This window comes from Manis pentadactyla, chromosome 6 (assembly GCF_030020395.1).
Source record: "Manis pentadactyla isolate mManPen7 chromosome 6, mManPen7.hap1, whole genome shotgun sequence".
Lineage (NCBI taxonomy): Eukaryota > Metazoa > Chordata > Mammalia > Pholidota > Manidae > Manis > Manis pentadactyla.
The window spans coordinates 150,668,921-150,687,566 of NC_080024.1; the positions used below are offsets into that span (position 1 = coordinate 150,668,921).

Genomic DNA, 18,646 nt, shown 5'->3' on the forward strand with positions numbered 1-18,646 from the left:
TTTAATTTATACAAATTAATAGTTTGAGAATAACAATAAAAGTAGGTTAAAAGAAATGAAAGGTAAGTGAGTTACACTGTGGCAATGGTCCCACATAGGGGGGAGCATTTGGCCTATGAGACATCTTTATTTTTTGTACCAAATGACAGGACATTGTTCACCCATTCTTGCAGAAATTCAAAAAGAATGGTTTTACCCTTTCCTATGAAAAATCTGTATACGAGGATATTCAAATAAAACCATTCTGGAGATAAGGATCCTTTTTTTAGTAAATGGCATTAGTTTTTACTTTTATCTGCAGGAGCAGTTTGCGTGTGGAAAAGGAGAGCAGACCAAGCCCCCTGCCTGCCTTCCTTTTCCCTAAAGGAATACCTGCCTCATCCCTGCCATGTACTGACGCTCATGATGTTGACCATATAAAACCAAGTGGAGAATGAGATAGAACAGGAATGTATAGTACACCATTTAAAAAATACTCTATGACATAAAAAATGATAAATTTTAAATTGCCCTTTCTTTTACATATCTTTGGTTACTCTATAAACATCCATTTTTATTTATTTATTTCAAAAATATAATGTAAAGACAAGGACTTTGTGGTTAGGACTTTTGATTTTTTGGGAGTTTGGAGGTAGATTTTTTGGGGGGAAGTTCCAAGTGTTTCTCATTAATTTTTTTTAGCTTTATTGAGATATAATTGATATGCAAAAAATTGCACACATTTAATGTAAACATCTTGATGAGTTGGGACATATGCATGCATTCATGATACTGTCACCACAACCAAGGTACTAGATACATCCAGGAACTCCCTCAAGGCAGCTACATTTGAATGAGGGACAATCAGGACTGTGTCCAGCACGGTGCTCAAAGTATGGCAAGTTATATGGAAGAAACTCAGTTTAGCTACTCTGATGAGAAGGGGCTGTGGATATGCAGGGACTCAGAGCATCACTGACTCCTCTCCAGGGCTGTGGTATGTCCTAATTAGTATCAGTAGTGTTAATGAGAGTTAAGAAATCTTAAAGACAGAAGGCTGGTTTTTTTCATAGAGATCGTATGGGAGGATTGAAAAGACACAGATAACACGCTAGAACAGAAAGCACTTTTTGAAATGTACTTTAGAAATGTATGATTGTCACTAGAGGCAATTTTCCTTTGTAATATAGTTCTGAAGTTATGATCAAAGCCAGCGGAAGATGTAATTCTATATTCACACTAAAACACTTAACATATACAAAATGAAGTGCTGATGGAATTTTATGAGTGTTCTCACATGGAAATGTGAACATTATAAGTAATTGTAAGTAATCCTTAATGAAGTTGAAGTGAATTAGCAGAATCCATTAGACTTACCTGAAAGGAAATATTTTTCTTTTGGGAGATTTTGATCTATGTGGCTGGGAGTATTTATCATATATCTTTGTTTTTGGAAGCTCATTATTCAGATGCACACCCTGAGTTGAGATCTGCTGTTCTAAAGCATCAGATCACAGTGCTGGGAGGGACCATGGGGATCCTCAACACCAACTTTGATCGTTCATTGTATGTTACAGATCAACTTGACTCAGTCGCTGAGAGCTCAGATATACAGTCAAACATTATCCCGGGTGTGTCTGTGCAGATGTTTTCGATGGGATTAACATTTGAGGCAGTAGACATAGTAAAGCAGATTGCTCTTCCCAGTGTGGGGGGCCTCATCTAATCAGCTGAAGGCCTGCATAGAACAAAAGGACTGACATTCCAGAAAATATGGGGGAACACTTCCTGCCTGATTGTCACCAAATGTAAGTTTTGCTTTTGGACTTGAATGATGTATCAGCTCTCCCTGGGTCTAGAACCTGTTTTGGCTTTTTTGTTGTTTGTTGTTCCGGCTTTCTTTTTTTCCCACTATATAAATAACTTTTGCTGATTCCAGATATTGCATTGTTTACACAAAAAGCCACAAAGTCCTAGAGAACAAAAGTGATTTTGTCAGCTATTTGGTCATAGGAAAGATTTGCACAGACCAGGCTCCTATCTCCGAAGGTTTCCAGAAGGCCATATGTTAAGGAAGAGTAGAAATCTATTAACAAATTTCAGGTCACCAAATTAGTGAAAAATCATATTGGATGGAGTGTTTCCAAGACTAATTCATTTACATAAAACTAAACAACATTATATGCATTTAATTAAATTTAAATCATAAGTTTAAGTGCCATTTTAATATTGACAGAGAAAGTTTTGGAAGTGTGAAATTCTTAAAGCCACTTTGAACCACAATCTCAGTGTTAAATTATAAAATACACGGAGTAGGCTTTCTGATTCTTCCTAAGATAGGGATGCCAAAGAGACAATTGTGAGGTGAAAGCTTATACTGTGCTTATGATGGTTTGATTAAGAATTATCCTAACAGAAGCTCTTTGAGGTTTAAAATTAAATTAGAAGGCATAATTGCTGTGATTCTTTTGATTAAAACAATCTTTACTCTTTACATATTTTTAACAGTTTTATTGAATTACAATTCACATACTGTCTAATTCATCTATTTAAAAAGTACAATTCAGTGGTTTTGAATATATTCACAGGGCTGTGCAACCATACCACAGTCAACGTTAGAACATTTCCTCAGTCCAAAGGAAACCGTATCCATTAGCAGTCACTTCTTATATCTCTCCAGCCCACACAACTTTAGGGAACTGCTAATCTAACTTAATGCAATAGATTTGCCTATTCTGGACATTTTATAAAACTGGAATTTTATGATTGGCTTCTTTCACTTCATGTAGGTTTTTGAACAGTTTCTATAACTGCTATCCCAGCAGCCATTCCTCTCACAAACTCAATAAAGAACATAAACATTGTACTAATCTTTTCTAATAAAAATATTTGGAAAAAAACTGTAAGAGGTATAATTTTCTGTTTCCCATCAAAAGTATTAACATTTAGCTGTTTATGCATGTCTGAAGCAAGAGGTAAACATTTTAAAGTACTGTTTTCTTTAAATGAAAAGTTTGGTTTTGACCGAAGTACAGACCACCGTCTAATATTTAATAAAGAGGGATTAAGAAAACAAAGAAAGACATTACAATTTCTAAGGCTTTGCAGAAATGTAAGGTCATCTTTTATTATTACCAAAGTTAGAACTATTTTTTTAGTTTGTGAAGTTAAATCAAATACTTTAACTCCAATAAAACATATGCAAACGTGAGTATTTGATTTTTCCTAGTTTTATAATACAGTAATTATGTGCAGCTTCAGGCAATATTTAACTAAGAATTAAACCATGCTAATCCCTTAAGAACCCTGTTTATCTAAAAGTAAAAATCTAAAACACTTATTTCCCACCCAAGAACTTTGATATTCTATAATTTCATGCGATTTTTATTTTTGTGAGCTAAAGGACTCAAGGCTCTGTGAGTGTGTGAGTGTGTGTGTGTGTGTGTGTATGTGTGTTTTCTTGATGAAAAATATTTTGTGAAGTTTAAAAGCCTTACAAATAATAGTTAAAATGGTATCACATTCAAAAATATATCTTTAAGATGCTTATTCTTATATAGGAAGACTATTATCAAGACATTAGTTCTTCCCAACTTGATCTATAAATTCAATCCCAGTCAAAATCCCAGCAAATTATTTTGTGGATACTGACAAACTGATTCTAAAGTTTATAGGAAGAGGCCAAAGACCCAGAATAGCCAACACAATATTGAAGAACAAGAGCGATTTGGAGGACCGAGCAAGCTGGATTACCCGACTACAAGACTCTCTGTAAAGCTACAGAAATCAAGGCAGTGTGGTATTGGTGACAGAAAAGGCTGGTCAGTAGAACAGAATACATAGCCCAGAAATAGACCCACATGAATATAGTCAATTGATCGTTGACAAAAGAGCAAAGGAGCAAAGGCAATACAATGGAGCAAAGACAGTGTTTTCAACAAATGGTGCTGGAATAACTGGACACCCCATGCAGAAAAAGACAAATCTAAACACAGACCTTAACCCTTTGCAACATTAACTCAAAATGGATCATGGACCTAAATTTATAAAACAAAACCATCAAAATCCCAGAAGATAACATATTAGAAAACCTGGATGACCTTGGGTGTGATGATGCCATTTTAGATACAACACCAAACACATACTCCATGAGTGAAATAATTGATAAGCTGGACTTCATTAAAATACAAAACTTCTGCCAAAGACAATGTCAACAGAATGAGAGGACAAGTCAAAGACTGGGAGGAAATTTTGCAAAAGACACATCTGATAAAAGACTGTTATCCAAAATATGCAAAGAACTCTTAAAGCTCAACAATAAGAACACAAATAACTGGATTAAAAAACAGGCCAAATACTTCAGCAGACATCTCACCAAAGAAGACATAGAGATGACATTTGAAAAGATGCCCCTATGTCATTAGGAAAATGTAAATTCAACCAACAGTGAGATACCACTGCCCACCTATGGCCAAAATCCAGAACACTGATGACACCAAATGCTGGTGGGGATGTGGAGCAATAGGAACTCTCATTCATTCTTGGTAGGAACACAAAATGGTACAGCCACTTTGGAGAACAGGATGGTGACGAGAATTAGCAATAAGGTATTGTATACTTAAAAGTTGCTTATGAGAGTAGAGCTTTAATGTTTTCACCAAAACAGCATCAATAAAATGGTAATTATATAAGGTGAAGGATGCATTGACTAACTTAATTGTGGTAATTTCACAATACATATGTGTTTAGATCATCACATTGTGTACCTAAATTTACACAATGTTATATAGCAATAAGATGAAAAAAGTACAAAAAAATCTTTTACAGCACATTTAATGATTATAAATAATGAAAAATAGTACTTTTTCTTTATTATTATCTTTGGGCAATTTGATTTTGATATGTGTTGATATGATTTTCTTTATTTTTGTGCTTGGGTTTGTTGAATTTCTTGAATCTGTGTGTTTTTACTTTTTATTTAATCTGGACATTTTTTATCTCATTTTTTTTTTCAAATATTATACCTATACCTTTGTCAGGGACTCCAGTTACAAGTACATTAGACCACTTGAAGTTGTCCCACTGTTTGCTAATTGGCCCCCTTGTAGTCCTACTGTGGTGAGCTAATGGAAATGTACTAGAGGACTTTTTGGGAGGGGAGACTTGGTTAGTAGGATATATCAAGTGCCTTGATTATTTCTGCTCTTTCAAAAGGTCTTCTCTGGAATTAGGTTATAGGTCAGTTTTGAGTTTGGGTGGATCTGGGAGGATGGGAAGCAGAGCGTAGCCAGGGTAAGAGGGTTAGGAGACACCCGAGCAGGAGGAGAACCCTGGGGGTCCACTGAGTCCTCACCAGGGAGGTGAGCAGAGCATAGTTGCATAAACTAATCCCCAAAGGATTGAAAGATTCAAAAATTAAAAAATGTATTAGATCATTTTACCTTGTTGGGTGGCAGCTGAATATTTTCATATTTTAAAAATTATTTTCGAGCCTTGTTCTGAAATCTGATTCCATTACTTGGAGACATTTTGATCTCTTTTGTCTTGAAGCCTTTAAGCCTGGTGAGACCAGAGGAGCATTCAGCTGAAGGCTGTTTTTCCTACTGAGAACCGAGGCAAAGCCATTCTGAGAACTCGCCTTAATGGACTGTGAGTTCTGAGGTTTTTCTCTGGCAGTTCGAAGTAGGAATTATTATTTCTGGACTTATTTTAGTCCTAGGGATTGTTTCTTTTCATCCTCTGGGAGTTATTTTCTACGCCAGGTATACTCTGCTCACCTCCATGGTGGGGACGGTGTGGGCCCCCAGGGTTCTCTCTCTGCTCAGGTCTCTCCCAAGCCTCTTGCCTGCACCACGCTCAGCCCCCTTCCCTCCCAGCTCCACCCGAGCTCAAGGGGACCCCAGGTTCTTCCTTGTTTCCCCTCAAAACTCTACAAACTGACAACTCTCTGCAGGCACGAAACATTTTAGACCTATTTTGTTGTCCACTTCTCAGGGATGGCCTGATAACCAATGTCTTTACAACTATTTCCTCTGTTTTTCTTGCTTTTTAGGCCATATCTGGCCTCTGTTACTTCATCTTGGCCAGTGGTCAGTATTGTTTTTACCACATATTAGAAGTTTGGTTTCCCATATTGTTTCTATCTAAATACAATTTAAAAAGCTGTTGATTTGTTTTAAAAGAACATGTTTTACATATATTTTGTTAAAGTTTAGTTTCAGTAAGTCATGATAACTTGTTTTAAAGTAACAATGTTATATTTTTATTAAATATATTTACTTTTTTTCTGAGTTAAAAGAACAAAGGTCATTACCCTTTTGTGTGACACTTTATTTTTTACATGGTTTCTAAGCTGTTAATAATCCTTCCTTTTCCAAATTAATCAAGAGATACATAATTTTAGTCTCTCACTTTCAGATAATATTCACATTGGAAAGTTACTTGAAATAAAATCTACAAAAAATTCTTCCTCCTTCTATGAAAAGAAAAGTGACCTGAGGCCTAGAAGTCTGATTGTCCAAGTGCATAGAATGGCTTTGGCAGGACAGCGCCTAGACTGTGGCAGTGTTTCCAGTATCCTATTGAACTCTCTGCTGCTATTTTATAAAAATGCTAGAAATTGTATTTGGAGCCTGTTACAAAGCAATAAAATTTTTGTTGTGATTTAGTATCTGAAGTTGTTAGAAATGGATAACTCAAAAGTTAAGGTGAAAGAAAAAAATTTTTTCCAGTTTAAAAAAAGGCATAAAGGAAAGTGATTGATTCCCTGTTTGTCCATCATTCTACAAAAATGACTTCTTTCTTTCTATTGATCATACATGTTTGTATAAACATGTCTTTCCAAATATGTATTACATACAGATTGATAAACACCCCACAAATAACTACACCCAATTGTATTCCTTTATTAGATGTTTTGTTTTATTTAAAGTATATGCTGATTAACCTCTTGATGTCATACAAATTAAATTTCTCAGATGAATGTTCTCTGAGAGTTGTGACTCATCTATTGACCACTATGATATAACCTTGTGGATAAATCTGTTCAGAATAATAAATTATTCCTTGGGACTTTAACTGGCTTTCCTCTAGCCTTTGAGTGACTGACTCTAGGGACAGACACCCGTTATCAGCTGATATGTAAAACCCTGGATTATTGAAGCAAATACTGAGCCTGCACTTGAATGTGAGTTGGAGGTAGGATTACAAACTGTGGTATTCAAAATGAGTTTTTGAATAATTTCCAAAGGACATGATAAGATGTGTTATTTTTCATATTTTTTATTTGTAATTTATGACTTGATATAATTCTTGTATGAACTACCATTCATGTTTATCTGCATCCCTACAGCCACATACAGAAGAAAAAAGTTAACCTCCCATTACATGTACATTACATGGTCTCTATAAAGTCTAATAATGTCTTTAATATATACAAGTTCTGTAACTAAATTACTAACAGAAACAGGACTGTAGATTACTAGATCCTATACTTTAAGATAAGTCAGAAATCTTTCACAAGGCTGTTTTTCAAGTAGGCTTATGCACAGGAATAAGAGAGAGATTTTACAAGCAGGAGTATTATTATTTTTGAAACTTTTTATTATGGAAAATTACAACTTCATACAAAAATAATAAATAGTGCTATAATGAATGCCAATATTTCCATCGGCTATTTTTATTAATTATCATTTCATGGCTTAACTTTTTTACCCATACCATATCCATTCACATTCCCACTTCATATTATTCTATCTGGAAGTGTTTCTTTATGCATCTCAAAACAAAGGACTCCTGTTTGCTAAACATAGCAATGCCATTTTCAAACCCCAAAAATTAACAATAATTTACTAATATCAAATAGCATTCAAATTTCCAATTATCTGATAAATTTTATTTTCATGGTTTACTTATATGAATAAAAAATCAAAGCTTAGATGTGTATTTTAATCGGCTAAGTCTTTTTTAATGTTTGTTTCAATATGTAGTTAATTTCTTTATATTCCTTCTTGTTTGCTTCTTATAATTCATTTGTTGGGAGGAAAACATCATTTATCCTGTAGAGTTTTACTTGGATTTTACAGATTTCATTCTATGGTATGGTTTAATATGATATGTTACTCAGTCCTCTGTACTTCCTGTTAAATGGCAGTTGGAGCAAAAGTTATGATTGATTCCATTTCAAGGCTATTTCCCAGGTCGTGCGCTCTTCCACTAGGTAGCATGTGGTGTGTGGTGTTAGTACACTCATACTAGAACCATTGATTCATCAGGAGTTACAAAATTGTGATATTCTATCTTTCTCTTGTTAGTTGGAATATTTAAATAAAAAGAATTTCCCCCTACAATATTTTGTTGATTTAGATTTAGTCAATATGCATGATAGGTTATTTTCCCTTTCTTTACCAATTTGCAGAATAATGATTTGAACCACTAGTATTCTCCAGTGTTAATCAAATTAGAGCTTTCTTCTGCATTAGGAATTCATAAGTTTAAACTTAGAGATGTGCTTTAATCTGCTGTAGTTACTACCTTTATGATATTTAAAAGATAACGTATCTAGAGAGCAGAAACTTCATCTTGGCTAAAGGGAACATATGACACAATCCCAGTGATCTTTCATACTTTCCTTACTTTATGGTATGACAAGATACACCAGGATCAACCTCTTTTTTTTAGACCTGAAGTAGCTAACAAAGAGCTATTTTGAAACAATGGTGTTGAGTAACCAACTAATGGATGGGTCACAAAACCTTTGGCCTTTCAGGTGGTTTCTAACTCTTCCTTCTCATAAAAATACCAAAATTGGACCTAATGGATTAGCTAGTTTATAGATAATAAAAAAACTAATTTTTATATAAGATCAAAATGTGGCTTTGACATATGTTTAGAAGGATATTAAAAAACAACACAAATAATGACTCTACTATCAAAAGTAATGACTCTACTAACAAAACATCTTCCATTTCTATCAAAGTGTAATCAACTTACTGTGCTTATATTTTAAAAAAATACATAAGGCTGATGATAGTTCTTATTTTATTCCATCAATAAGTAATTTCATCCATGGATACACTAACTAACTGAAAAAATGTATCTATCCATCTCATTAGGAGATATATTTCCAATAAATGATTAATTTGTATTTAATAATAACTTATCACAGTATGTACTATCTTGTCTTGTTTTTAAGCAACTATGTACCTGTAATAATTGTTAAGATAATTCAATCCAAAAGAAACCTTTAACATTTGGTGTCCTACAATCATAATATATATAATACATATTTTATAAACATTTTTATTGCATATTATAGAGTAAAAACATCTTCAAGTATAAACATGTTACTGTGTGATTATTTGGAGAAGGTGGAATAGAAATAAAATTTTTAATGAAATTGGCAATATAAATTTTTTAACAGATGATAATGAATATCACACTTCTATAGTTCTTAGATATTGCATGTAGTAAAGTGTGATACAGTTGTTTTATTTAAAGTGTCAATATTTAAATTCACAGTGCATTTCATTTTTTGAATCTAAATAAATATACTATTTCAAGACAAACTTAAAATATAAAGGGTACATCAGCATGGGCACAAAAGGGTTTAATGACCATTAGGATCAGTTATTTAGTGTTTTTATTTCGACTTGAAGGATACAATAAAATTTGCATTTTCTATTTTAAATGTTTACATCATAGTTAAACACTCTTTAGTGCCTTTACTACCACTTTCTAAGTTTGAGGGACAGAATTAAGTAAAGTTTGAATGTTTGGCTAAAATGTTTGGAGCTGTGATATACAGCATGAGATTTTAGGTGCTTCTCCATGCACTTAGAGTCAGTTTGAATTATTTGGAAACTTGACCTTGTTATTAGCCATCCCTGAGTCCACTCTATTTGGGCTGGCCTTCTATTTGGGGACATTTCCTTCTTACATTCATCACCTTTCATAAGAATATGGTATGGCTACTAGAACCTGCCTAATAGTTACACACTTGGTGTTATACTCTGTACTAATTGATATTCAGTATTTATCCCAAGAGCCAAATTATAAATGTATTCATCATCATGAAGGCCATGAGAGAGCCACTGAAATGTATCAACCAGGGTCAATTTGATTATAAAAAAGACACAGACTTCAAGTATCAAGAGGAGATTTGGGGGTCCAGGTAATGTGGAAACTGTTAGGATTCAAAATAATGGTAATCCAGCAATAAATAATCAGGTGTCCTAAGCTTAGTGGAGTAGGTGGAGAGATCTGGAGCACTGAGAAATATGCAACTGAAAAAAATCTTGATGCCTGGTGATGAATTGAATGTGTAAGTGTGTGGGAATTCTAGGGCATTAGAGAGAAGGGTAAGTCAGGTTTCTGACCTTACCCATCGGGTGGCTGTTCACCAGGAGGGCATATCATGAGCAAGAGAAATTTGAAGAGGGAAGAGGCATTCAGTGCTTGGTATGTTGAGTTTAAGGTAGACATGTTTGGTAGGATTTGGGGTTCATGAGTGTATGAAAGAAATATGAACAGTTAGCAGTGAGATGGTGGCTGAAACCATGGGAGGAAATGGAGTGACCCAAGGTGGCCTATTGAATGAAATGAAAGACTTGGAGGTTGAGTACCAGGTAGGATAGGCAGAGAAGGGGAAACCACACACAAGTGGGAATGTTTGGGAAGGCTGTGGGCAGGAAAACCTTTCTCTCCGTAAGTCAGAGGAAGAGGGTGTTTGAACAAGGGCTCTGTAAACAATGCATATCCTTCCAGGGATTCAAGTAAGGGCAAGGCTGAATGCTGTGCCTTGGAAGGCACTGGGAGTGGGTCTAGCAGAGGGCATGGGATCTGAGTGAGGGGGAGCATGTGGAAAAGGCACCTGATAGTAGGGCAATGCTTTAAAGGCATCTGATAGTAAGAGCAGACAAAGAGCTGGAATGGAAACTCCAGGATTTGGAGAAAAATTTAAAAAAGGATCTCCTACACTTGATTTCTGCTCCCTCCCTCCCCCAGCCAAATGGAGTTTCCAGCAATTACATGTTTATGGGGGAGAAACCAAGGGATCTTGATGATACATGACAGGAACGATTAGAAATGAGTTCACCAAGTAGCCCAAAGGTACCCAATCCTGAGCACAAATGTAATAATTATCCTCAGACTCTAGGATGGCTATTTCAGTTCTCTAACAAGAGGAAAGAAAGAAGGATTTGTGAGAATGCACGGAGATTTACAGACATTGTTACAAGGAGTTGACGATCTTTCATACGTATGCAGAGCTTCTTTCTCCATGTAGGAAGCCGCAAGAACATTCATTGGGTTATGGCAGATTGTGGGTTTGGTGTTCAGGGGAGATTGAATTATGCTGTGTTGTTAATAATATTGAGAAATATTGAATGCAATATTTCACAAAGACAAGATCTTTGGAATCAGCATTAACAAATGATTTTAAATTATCTCAAAGGATGAAATGTGAGGCAAAAGTAAAATAATAGGGGTGTTAATTATATTTCGGGACCGTTTTTGAAATGAATTTTTAATTTTTCTTCACTATCTGAGTAAGTCAGAAGATATTTGTATAAGTTACACAGTATTTTTGTTTTCTAGGCATCATCTTCAGAAAGCCTTTCCACTCCGTGCTAATCTGAATGTAGTACAATGCATAGTTACATATAGTGTCGCTAACTTTCTGTAATCAAATTATGACAGATATTTATGAAGTCAGAGATATGACAAGTTGCCTGGTTTAACCTTTCACAAATAATGCGGTAGGAAGAGAGGAATTTTAAAGAGGAATTTTGGAATTATGGTGCAATTTCAGAAAAAAAAATTCATACAAGAGAGTATACAGTTAAAAAAATTTAATTAAAGGACATGAACTTGGAAAATGCACTCTAATGCTGACTCATTCACTTTATCAGTAACCTCCTATGTCTGTCACTTTCAATTGAACTAATGTGATAAATCATTTGTGGATGACATTCATAATTCTGCTAAATTAATCATCTTTAGCATCCACATGTCCATGGCTTTCAACATCTCAGCCACTAAATAGATTTTAGTTACAACCTCATTAATCTAAACCCAAAGATGAAGGGGCAGGTGACAAAAGTAAGGTGATTTTGAGTCCAAAGTATAATTTTTAAATGACCAAAATAACTCGTATTTTTACAGGAAGGATTATAGTTGTTTTATTAATCTGTTCATCAATTTTTTTCTATTATGTCATCTTAATTGCTTTGGCTGTACAGCATTTCATTTATTGTTAGTATTTTCTTTTTCTCTGTTGCCTGCCTGGTGTGTGCAGGAACAGCGAGAAGGCCAGAGTGGGTGGCGCAGAATAAAGTGTAGGAGAGCTGAGGACAAAGGGGCTGTAGGACCAAGCAGGTAGTAAGGACTTCGACACGGCCTCTGATTGGATCGGGAAACCACTGGGAAGACTGGAAAGTGCGGTTACATGATCTGAATTGTTTTTTTAAAAAAGCTTTATTCGATGGCTGTTTTGAGAAAATGAGTACAGAGCCATGTGGAGAAGCAGCAAGTGTGGCAGGTATTAAAATAACCAGAGTGAGCGATCACAGTGGTCTTTGACTAGGGCAGCAGTGGTCTAGGTAGAAAGAATAGTGATTGGGTTTATTATACACTTGGAAGGCTAAATTGGATTGATTTGTTTTTAGTTTGGATGCAGCATGTCAGAGAGAGAAAGGAGTTAAGAATAAATCCAGTATTTCTGACCTGATCAAAGGGAAGGATGGAATTTATATTTACTGAGATGGCAAAGGCTGGTAGAGAAATAGCACTGGGGGTCACGTTCTTGATTTGCCTTACCAAAGTGTGAAGTTTGGGATACCTATACGAGTCATAAGGGGGAAGTTGGACACGTGAGTCCCACCAGATGGAAGTCAGCATGTGGAGACTGTCACGATTTTTATGAGTCTGCGGTGCCACGGGAGCATGTGATCTGTCCAAAGGTGTGAATGCATCAAGAGAACAGCTACAGGGACTGAGCCCCCACATTCAGCTTTACCCCCCAACTTCTCTAGTACATTGTTCTAAAGGAAGGGACTAAACACAACTTGAAATTTCCTTTTAAATCAAGCTTCCTTTCAATTTTTAACAATTGAAAATTGTGACTGATTTTCAATTAGGATTGAATTAGTGTTTCCCAAATACAAGGAAAACAAGTAAAAATAAATGGTCCAACTATGATTATTACAACAGAGACCACAAAACCTGCCAGACTCCACATGGAAAAAAAAGAAAAAGAGAGAGACTAAAAGCAAAATGAGAGACTATTGTGAGTTATCCTGGAACCAGCGTTCTGTAGCATCATGTGATTATAATTTTAACTTTTTTCTCAGTGTAACATTTTTCGTGGTCAACATGAAAATGAAGTGGAAGAAATATCAGGAGATACAAGGGAAGAATCAAAATCTCAAAACAGCAAGGACAGAGCTATCTGTGAGTTAAGAGCAGAGGTAAGATATTGGATAAAGAGCACAATACTAAATAAAACAGACCTGAAGATTATTAAATGATATACTTTCCTAAGAAGAATAGCTGAGGCATCTGGTAATGGCTGGTGAAAATCAAAAATAATGTATAGTTGACCCTTGAACAAATTGGGTTTAAACTGTGTAGGTTCATTTATATGCAGATTTTTCAATAAATACTGTACAGTACTGTAAATGTATTTTATCTTCCTGTGATATTCTTAATAACATTTTCTTTTCCTTGGCTTGCTTTTTTGGTTAGAATACAGTATCTAATACATATCGCATGCTAAACATGTGTTAATCGACTATGTTGTCAGTGAAGCTTCTGATCAACAATATACTATAAGGAGTTACGCTTTTGTGGGGTCAGAAATCACTCCACATTGATTTCCAACCGTGTGTGGGTCAGCGCCTCTAACCCCACAGTTGTTCAAGGTGCAACTGTATCAATTTATATACGATTTAAATGCTGCAGAACAATATTGGTTCATCACCAGACCTTAATTATCTGAATGTTACAAAGACAAAATATTTGACCAAAAAGCCACCCCATAGCCAACACAAGCCTTACTGTGAGAAGATACTTACTGAAAGTTCAACTAGCTGCTGGGTCTGATGTGTTCTCAGGACCGATGACATACAAGAGACGTTGCGTGTAGTTTCTGGTGGAATTAATACAGCTGTCGGCAGCCGGCAACATCGAGGGACAGCCAGGATGACCTGGCTTTTGTTAGACTTAATTTATTTCCTAGGGATGCCAAGTAAAGTGGTGGAAACATCTATTTTCCTCTCCTACCACCACCACCAAATGAATTTTCTCAGATTGTAAACACTATTTTCTCGGTCATGTTGATAAAGGAGGAATTATCGCCCTTAGAGATAGGAGGGGGATTGAATTATTTGCCCTTCATAGAAAATTATGTTAGCGCCTTGAAAGTGGAAAACCATAAATTATTTATTTTGTAACATAATTCTGGAAGAATGTCTCAGATACAAATATGTAAGAACGATTCAGAAAAATTAGACTGGAAAGAAGGTGATTTGTATTAGTTTCTTCCTTAAAAACTCTTCAAAGATTGAACTCACACCGCAGTATACTTCATGTCTGATGAATATAGTGCAATAGATTTTGGAGCCAGAAGTGGCTCCACCACTTACTGATTACTTTATTCTGATCAACTCCTTAAGCCTCTCTGAGTCTCAGAGTCCATACTGAAATAATGGAAATAAGAATAATAAAAATTATCACACAGATTTTTTGCGAAGATTACACATTGCAAGGAAAAACTCATCCAAGGCAGTGTGCTTTATGTTGCCAATTACTAAGTTGTCCGGGAGAATCAGCTCACCCTGTGCTGCTCCTGACTGCATTATTGCCAGCCCTTGCCACCTCTTCTACTAGGCACGCATAGGGGTGTTGCGGAGAGGGACGACTCATGGAGACCCCCATGATGAGAAAGGCTGGAGTGCTGAGGACAGCTTCCTACCATTAAAGTCAAAGGGAAAAGAGGGTGGCTTTTATAGCTTTGGTTTCCTAAGAGGAATCAAACTATGAGGACAGGTATCACTTCTTCTTGGCACTGATATCTGAGAAGCATCTTTGATTAAGCATTACACAACATGTTGTATAAGAGCTTACTTAGCAGCTAGAGATAGAAACAAAGAGGAAGGCACATCTGGCTGTTTGTTGTAACTCTCCTGAAGAAGCCCAGTGCATGATTTTCAGGATACAGTGGGAGCCATAGCAATATAGGATCTCTGGTGTGCAACATTTTTAGTTTGATTTAATAATAAGTTCTGAGAATCATTTACTAGTTATGTGGCCTTGAGTAAACTGTTTCATATCTATAGAGCTCAATTGTTTTTCTTAAATTAGGATACATACATTTCATCCCCCTGAAGGCAATCTCCCACAAGACCTTCAAGTCACTATGATACATTTATATGATTTTACAATTCTAGAATTCTTAATAAAGCACTGGCGCTGAAAACAAATATGGACATGAACTGGCTATTCCTTTTACCATACACACTTGAGTGGGATATTCAATAGAATGAAAGTGCAGAAAGAGGGGTTAGTTAAAAAACAAACATAATACTGAGACAGATTCTAATAGGAAGAATGAGCGCGCGCGCGCGCGCGCGCGCGCGCGCGCGTGTGTGTGTGTGTTGTATATGTGAGTATATATCTGTTCATTTAAGCTTTAAATTAGGATAGAAGCTACCTCCTTTCCTGGGAAAAAAAGGCAGATAACCACTCTGTTGGCATTATTTACTGTTTACATTGGCTATGTGTGGGTCTTAAAATCATAACTTCTTATGTGTCCGTGAAAGTCATTGTATGATTGTACCATAACATAACTAAAATGATAGCTATTTTTAAAAATCTGTTTTTTTAGATATATAATCAACATTGTAGTAAGTGTGTATGTCCACTTACATCTGTGGATATTTAAAAGTGAGTTAGAGCAAATTCCTAGAAATGGTATGGCTTGGTTAGGAGAATGTTATTTTTGAAATCATTTATACACATTGCCAAATTGTACATTAGAAAAATTATATTAATTTACATTTTCACTCACCTATAGTGTATATAGTTATTATTCCATAGTCAACAGTATATATCATTTAAAAAAATATTTTCCTAACTAATAAAAAAGATCATTCTAATTTGTATTTTATTGATCTAAAGCATAAATCTCTAGTTGTTTTCTCATTTTTACTGAGATAATATTTATTATTATAGCAGCTACCATTTACTGAAAACTTAATATACATCACATATAGTGCTGGGCCATTGAAATATAAGATCTCATTTAATACTTTCACACCCCAATGATCTATGTATTCTTATGGTCTACGTATTGTTTTCAACATTTAAAGGTAACAAGCCTTAGAGAACTTACCCTGCTCAAGGTTACAAAATAACCTCAAACGTTATTGAAATAATTTTTATGTTCTCATTCAGTTCCAGTTTTTCAGAGGTGCACAGCTCAGATTGTTTGCAAGTCGGGCCACTTGCCAAAGGTCCCCAGTGAACGAGTTATCGGTCCAGAAACCAAATGGTGCATTGCTAACCTGGTCTATCATCACCCTGTAGGTTTACTCAAGCAGTGACTCCATAAATATGATGATTTTCAAACAATATTGTTTGAATTGGGAAAAAAATAGTATTGCAATATCAAACATCACAAACTTTTAACCACTGATGATCCCTATATATGGTGGATAACATTTTAAAACAGTATGTTATAGCAATTTGATGATAGTATTTATTACTTTTACTTGGTTAGTATGTTCTACTTATTTCTGAACTGCCCAATTTCTTTCAAACGTAGTTTGACTATGATCTTCCCATTTTGGAAATCTGATTGGTCAAAGAAATTCAAAATGCAGAGCAAACAAAAAGATCCCAGAGTATTTACGTAATTGACTCTTCTGACTAATGTGTAATGAGGTGAATTCTCTGAGCACTAAGTTGTTTGATAAATGAATATATGTCCATACATGCATATATGCACAAGTGTATGGGCGACGTTGATCTTTTTTCCGTATTTAAGATCAAGGCCCCTCAAGTTGGTAATGAGAAGTTTATTTAGAATGGAAATCAACTGGAATTCCAAGTCAAGAAATCATTGTCTCTTTCTACAATCTGGCTGCTGCTTGAAAGCAAAATCATAATCAGTTATCTTCTCCCATTCAATAGGTTGCCTTTTCGTTTTGCTGATAGGTTCTTTCAATGATAGGTTCTTTCAATGTTCGAAAGCTTTTTAGTGATGCATTCTATTTGTTTATTTGTGCTCTTATTGTCCTTACCTGAGATCCAAAAAATACTGCTAATACTGATGTCCAAGAGTTTACTGCCTATGTTTTCTTTTAGGAGTTTTAGGGTTTCAGGTCTTACATTTAGTTCTTTAATCCATTTTAAGTTCAGTTTTGTATATGGTATAAGAAAATGGTTCAGTTTCATTCTTTTGCATGTAGCTTTCTCAACACAATTTATTGAAGAGACTGTCATTTCCCCATTGTATATTCTTGCATCTTTTGCTGTAGGTTAATTGACCATATAAATATGGGTATATTTCTAGGCTCTCTATTCTGTTCCATTGATCTATGGGTCTGTTTTTGTAGAGATATTGTTCTCTTTTTATTACTTACTATAACTTTATAGTATAGTTTGAAATCTGGGAGTGTGATACCTTCAGCTTTGTTCTTCTTTCTCAGGATTGCTTTGGCTATCTGGGATCTTTTCTGGTTCCATACAAATTTTAGGACTATTTGTTCTAGTTCTGTGAAAAATTCCAGTGGTATTTTGATAGGGATGGCATTGAATCTGTAGATTGCTTTGGGTAGTATGGACATTGTAACAATATTAATTCTTCCAATCCATGAGCACAGTGTATCTTTCCATTTACTTATGACATCTCCAATTTCTTTCATTGTGTCTTACAGTTTTCAGAGTACAGGTCTTTCACTCCTTGGCTTAATTTATTTCTAGGCATTTTATTCTTACTGATGCAATTGTACATGGGATTCTTTTCATTTGAAATGTATTACTTTGTCTCCTCACTTGGCCTGACTCTGTGTTTCTGTGTACTAAGTAGATCAGCTATGTCTCCCAGCATTGAACATGGGAGGAGAGAAGGACTAAAATTAGGAGGATTAATAGAAGTCTGTGGAGAAGCGTTCAACCCTGCATCCCCTCCTCCACCTCATGTAGCTGTCCAGTAACTAGCTTCTCCCCACTAAGAAGGAAGATTAGGGTTTATTCTCTGGAAGGGTTGAAACAGAGCTCTAAACTGAGGAATAATTTGCAAATGAGGGGTCAGAGTGCCTTACTGACAAGAGGTGAATTAAATGAAATTGTGCACAATTAATGGTGACAGTGGTGTTATGCTTTCCTCACTCAGCTTAAAGAAAATTATGCTGCAGAGGATGGTGGAATAGTTCAGTCTGAGGATCGTGTCCTTCTCAAAGGAAAATAGGCACCAGCCACTCTTTCCCCTTCACTTAAGTCCTTCTGTTGACAAGCCTCCACTCCCACCCTGTAAGCAGTAAACTTCCAGCTAACTTGGATAACTCACTCTTAAACATGAATTAGCATCTATGGATTGCTACTATGGAAAGTTTTTAACAAGAAGAGAAAAAAAGAGAAAAAAGTGAGTGAAAGCAGAAACAATACT

At 35.5% G+C, this 18,646-nt stretch overlaps 1 protein-coding gene across 6 annotated transcripts in view; it reads left to right on the forward strand.

Annotated features, from left to right (window-relative positions):
• The window catches only part of CCDC102B (coiled-coil domain containing 102B), a 289,345-nt gene that overhangs the window by 105,273 nt on the left and 165,426 nt on the right, over positions 1–18,646 (forward strand). For all 6 annotated transcript variants that reach the window (XM_057504260.1, XM_057504255.1, XM_057504256.1 and 3 more), the window contains one exon: positions 13,329–13,445. In XM_057504260.1, the coding sequence (XP_057360243.1) occupies positions 13,329–13,445 (117 nt within the window). The remainder of the gene's footprint in view (positions 1–13,328; positions 13,446–18,646) is intronic.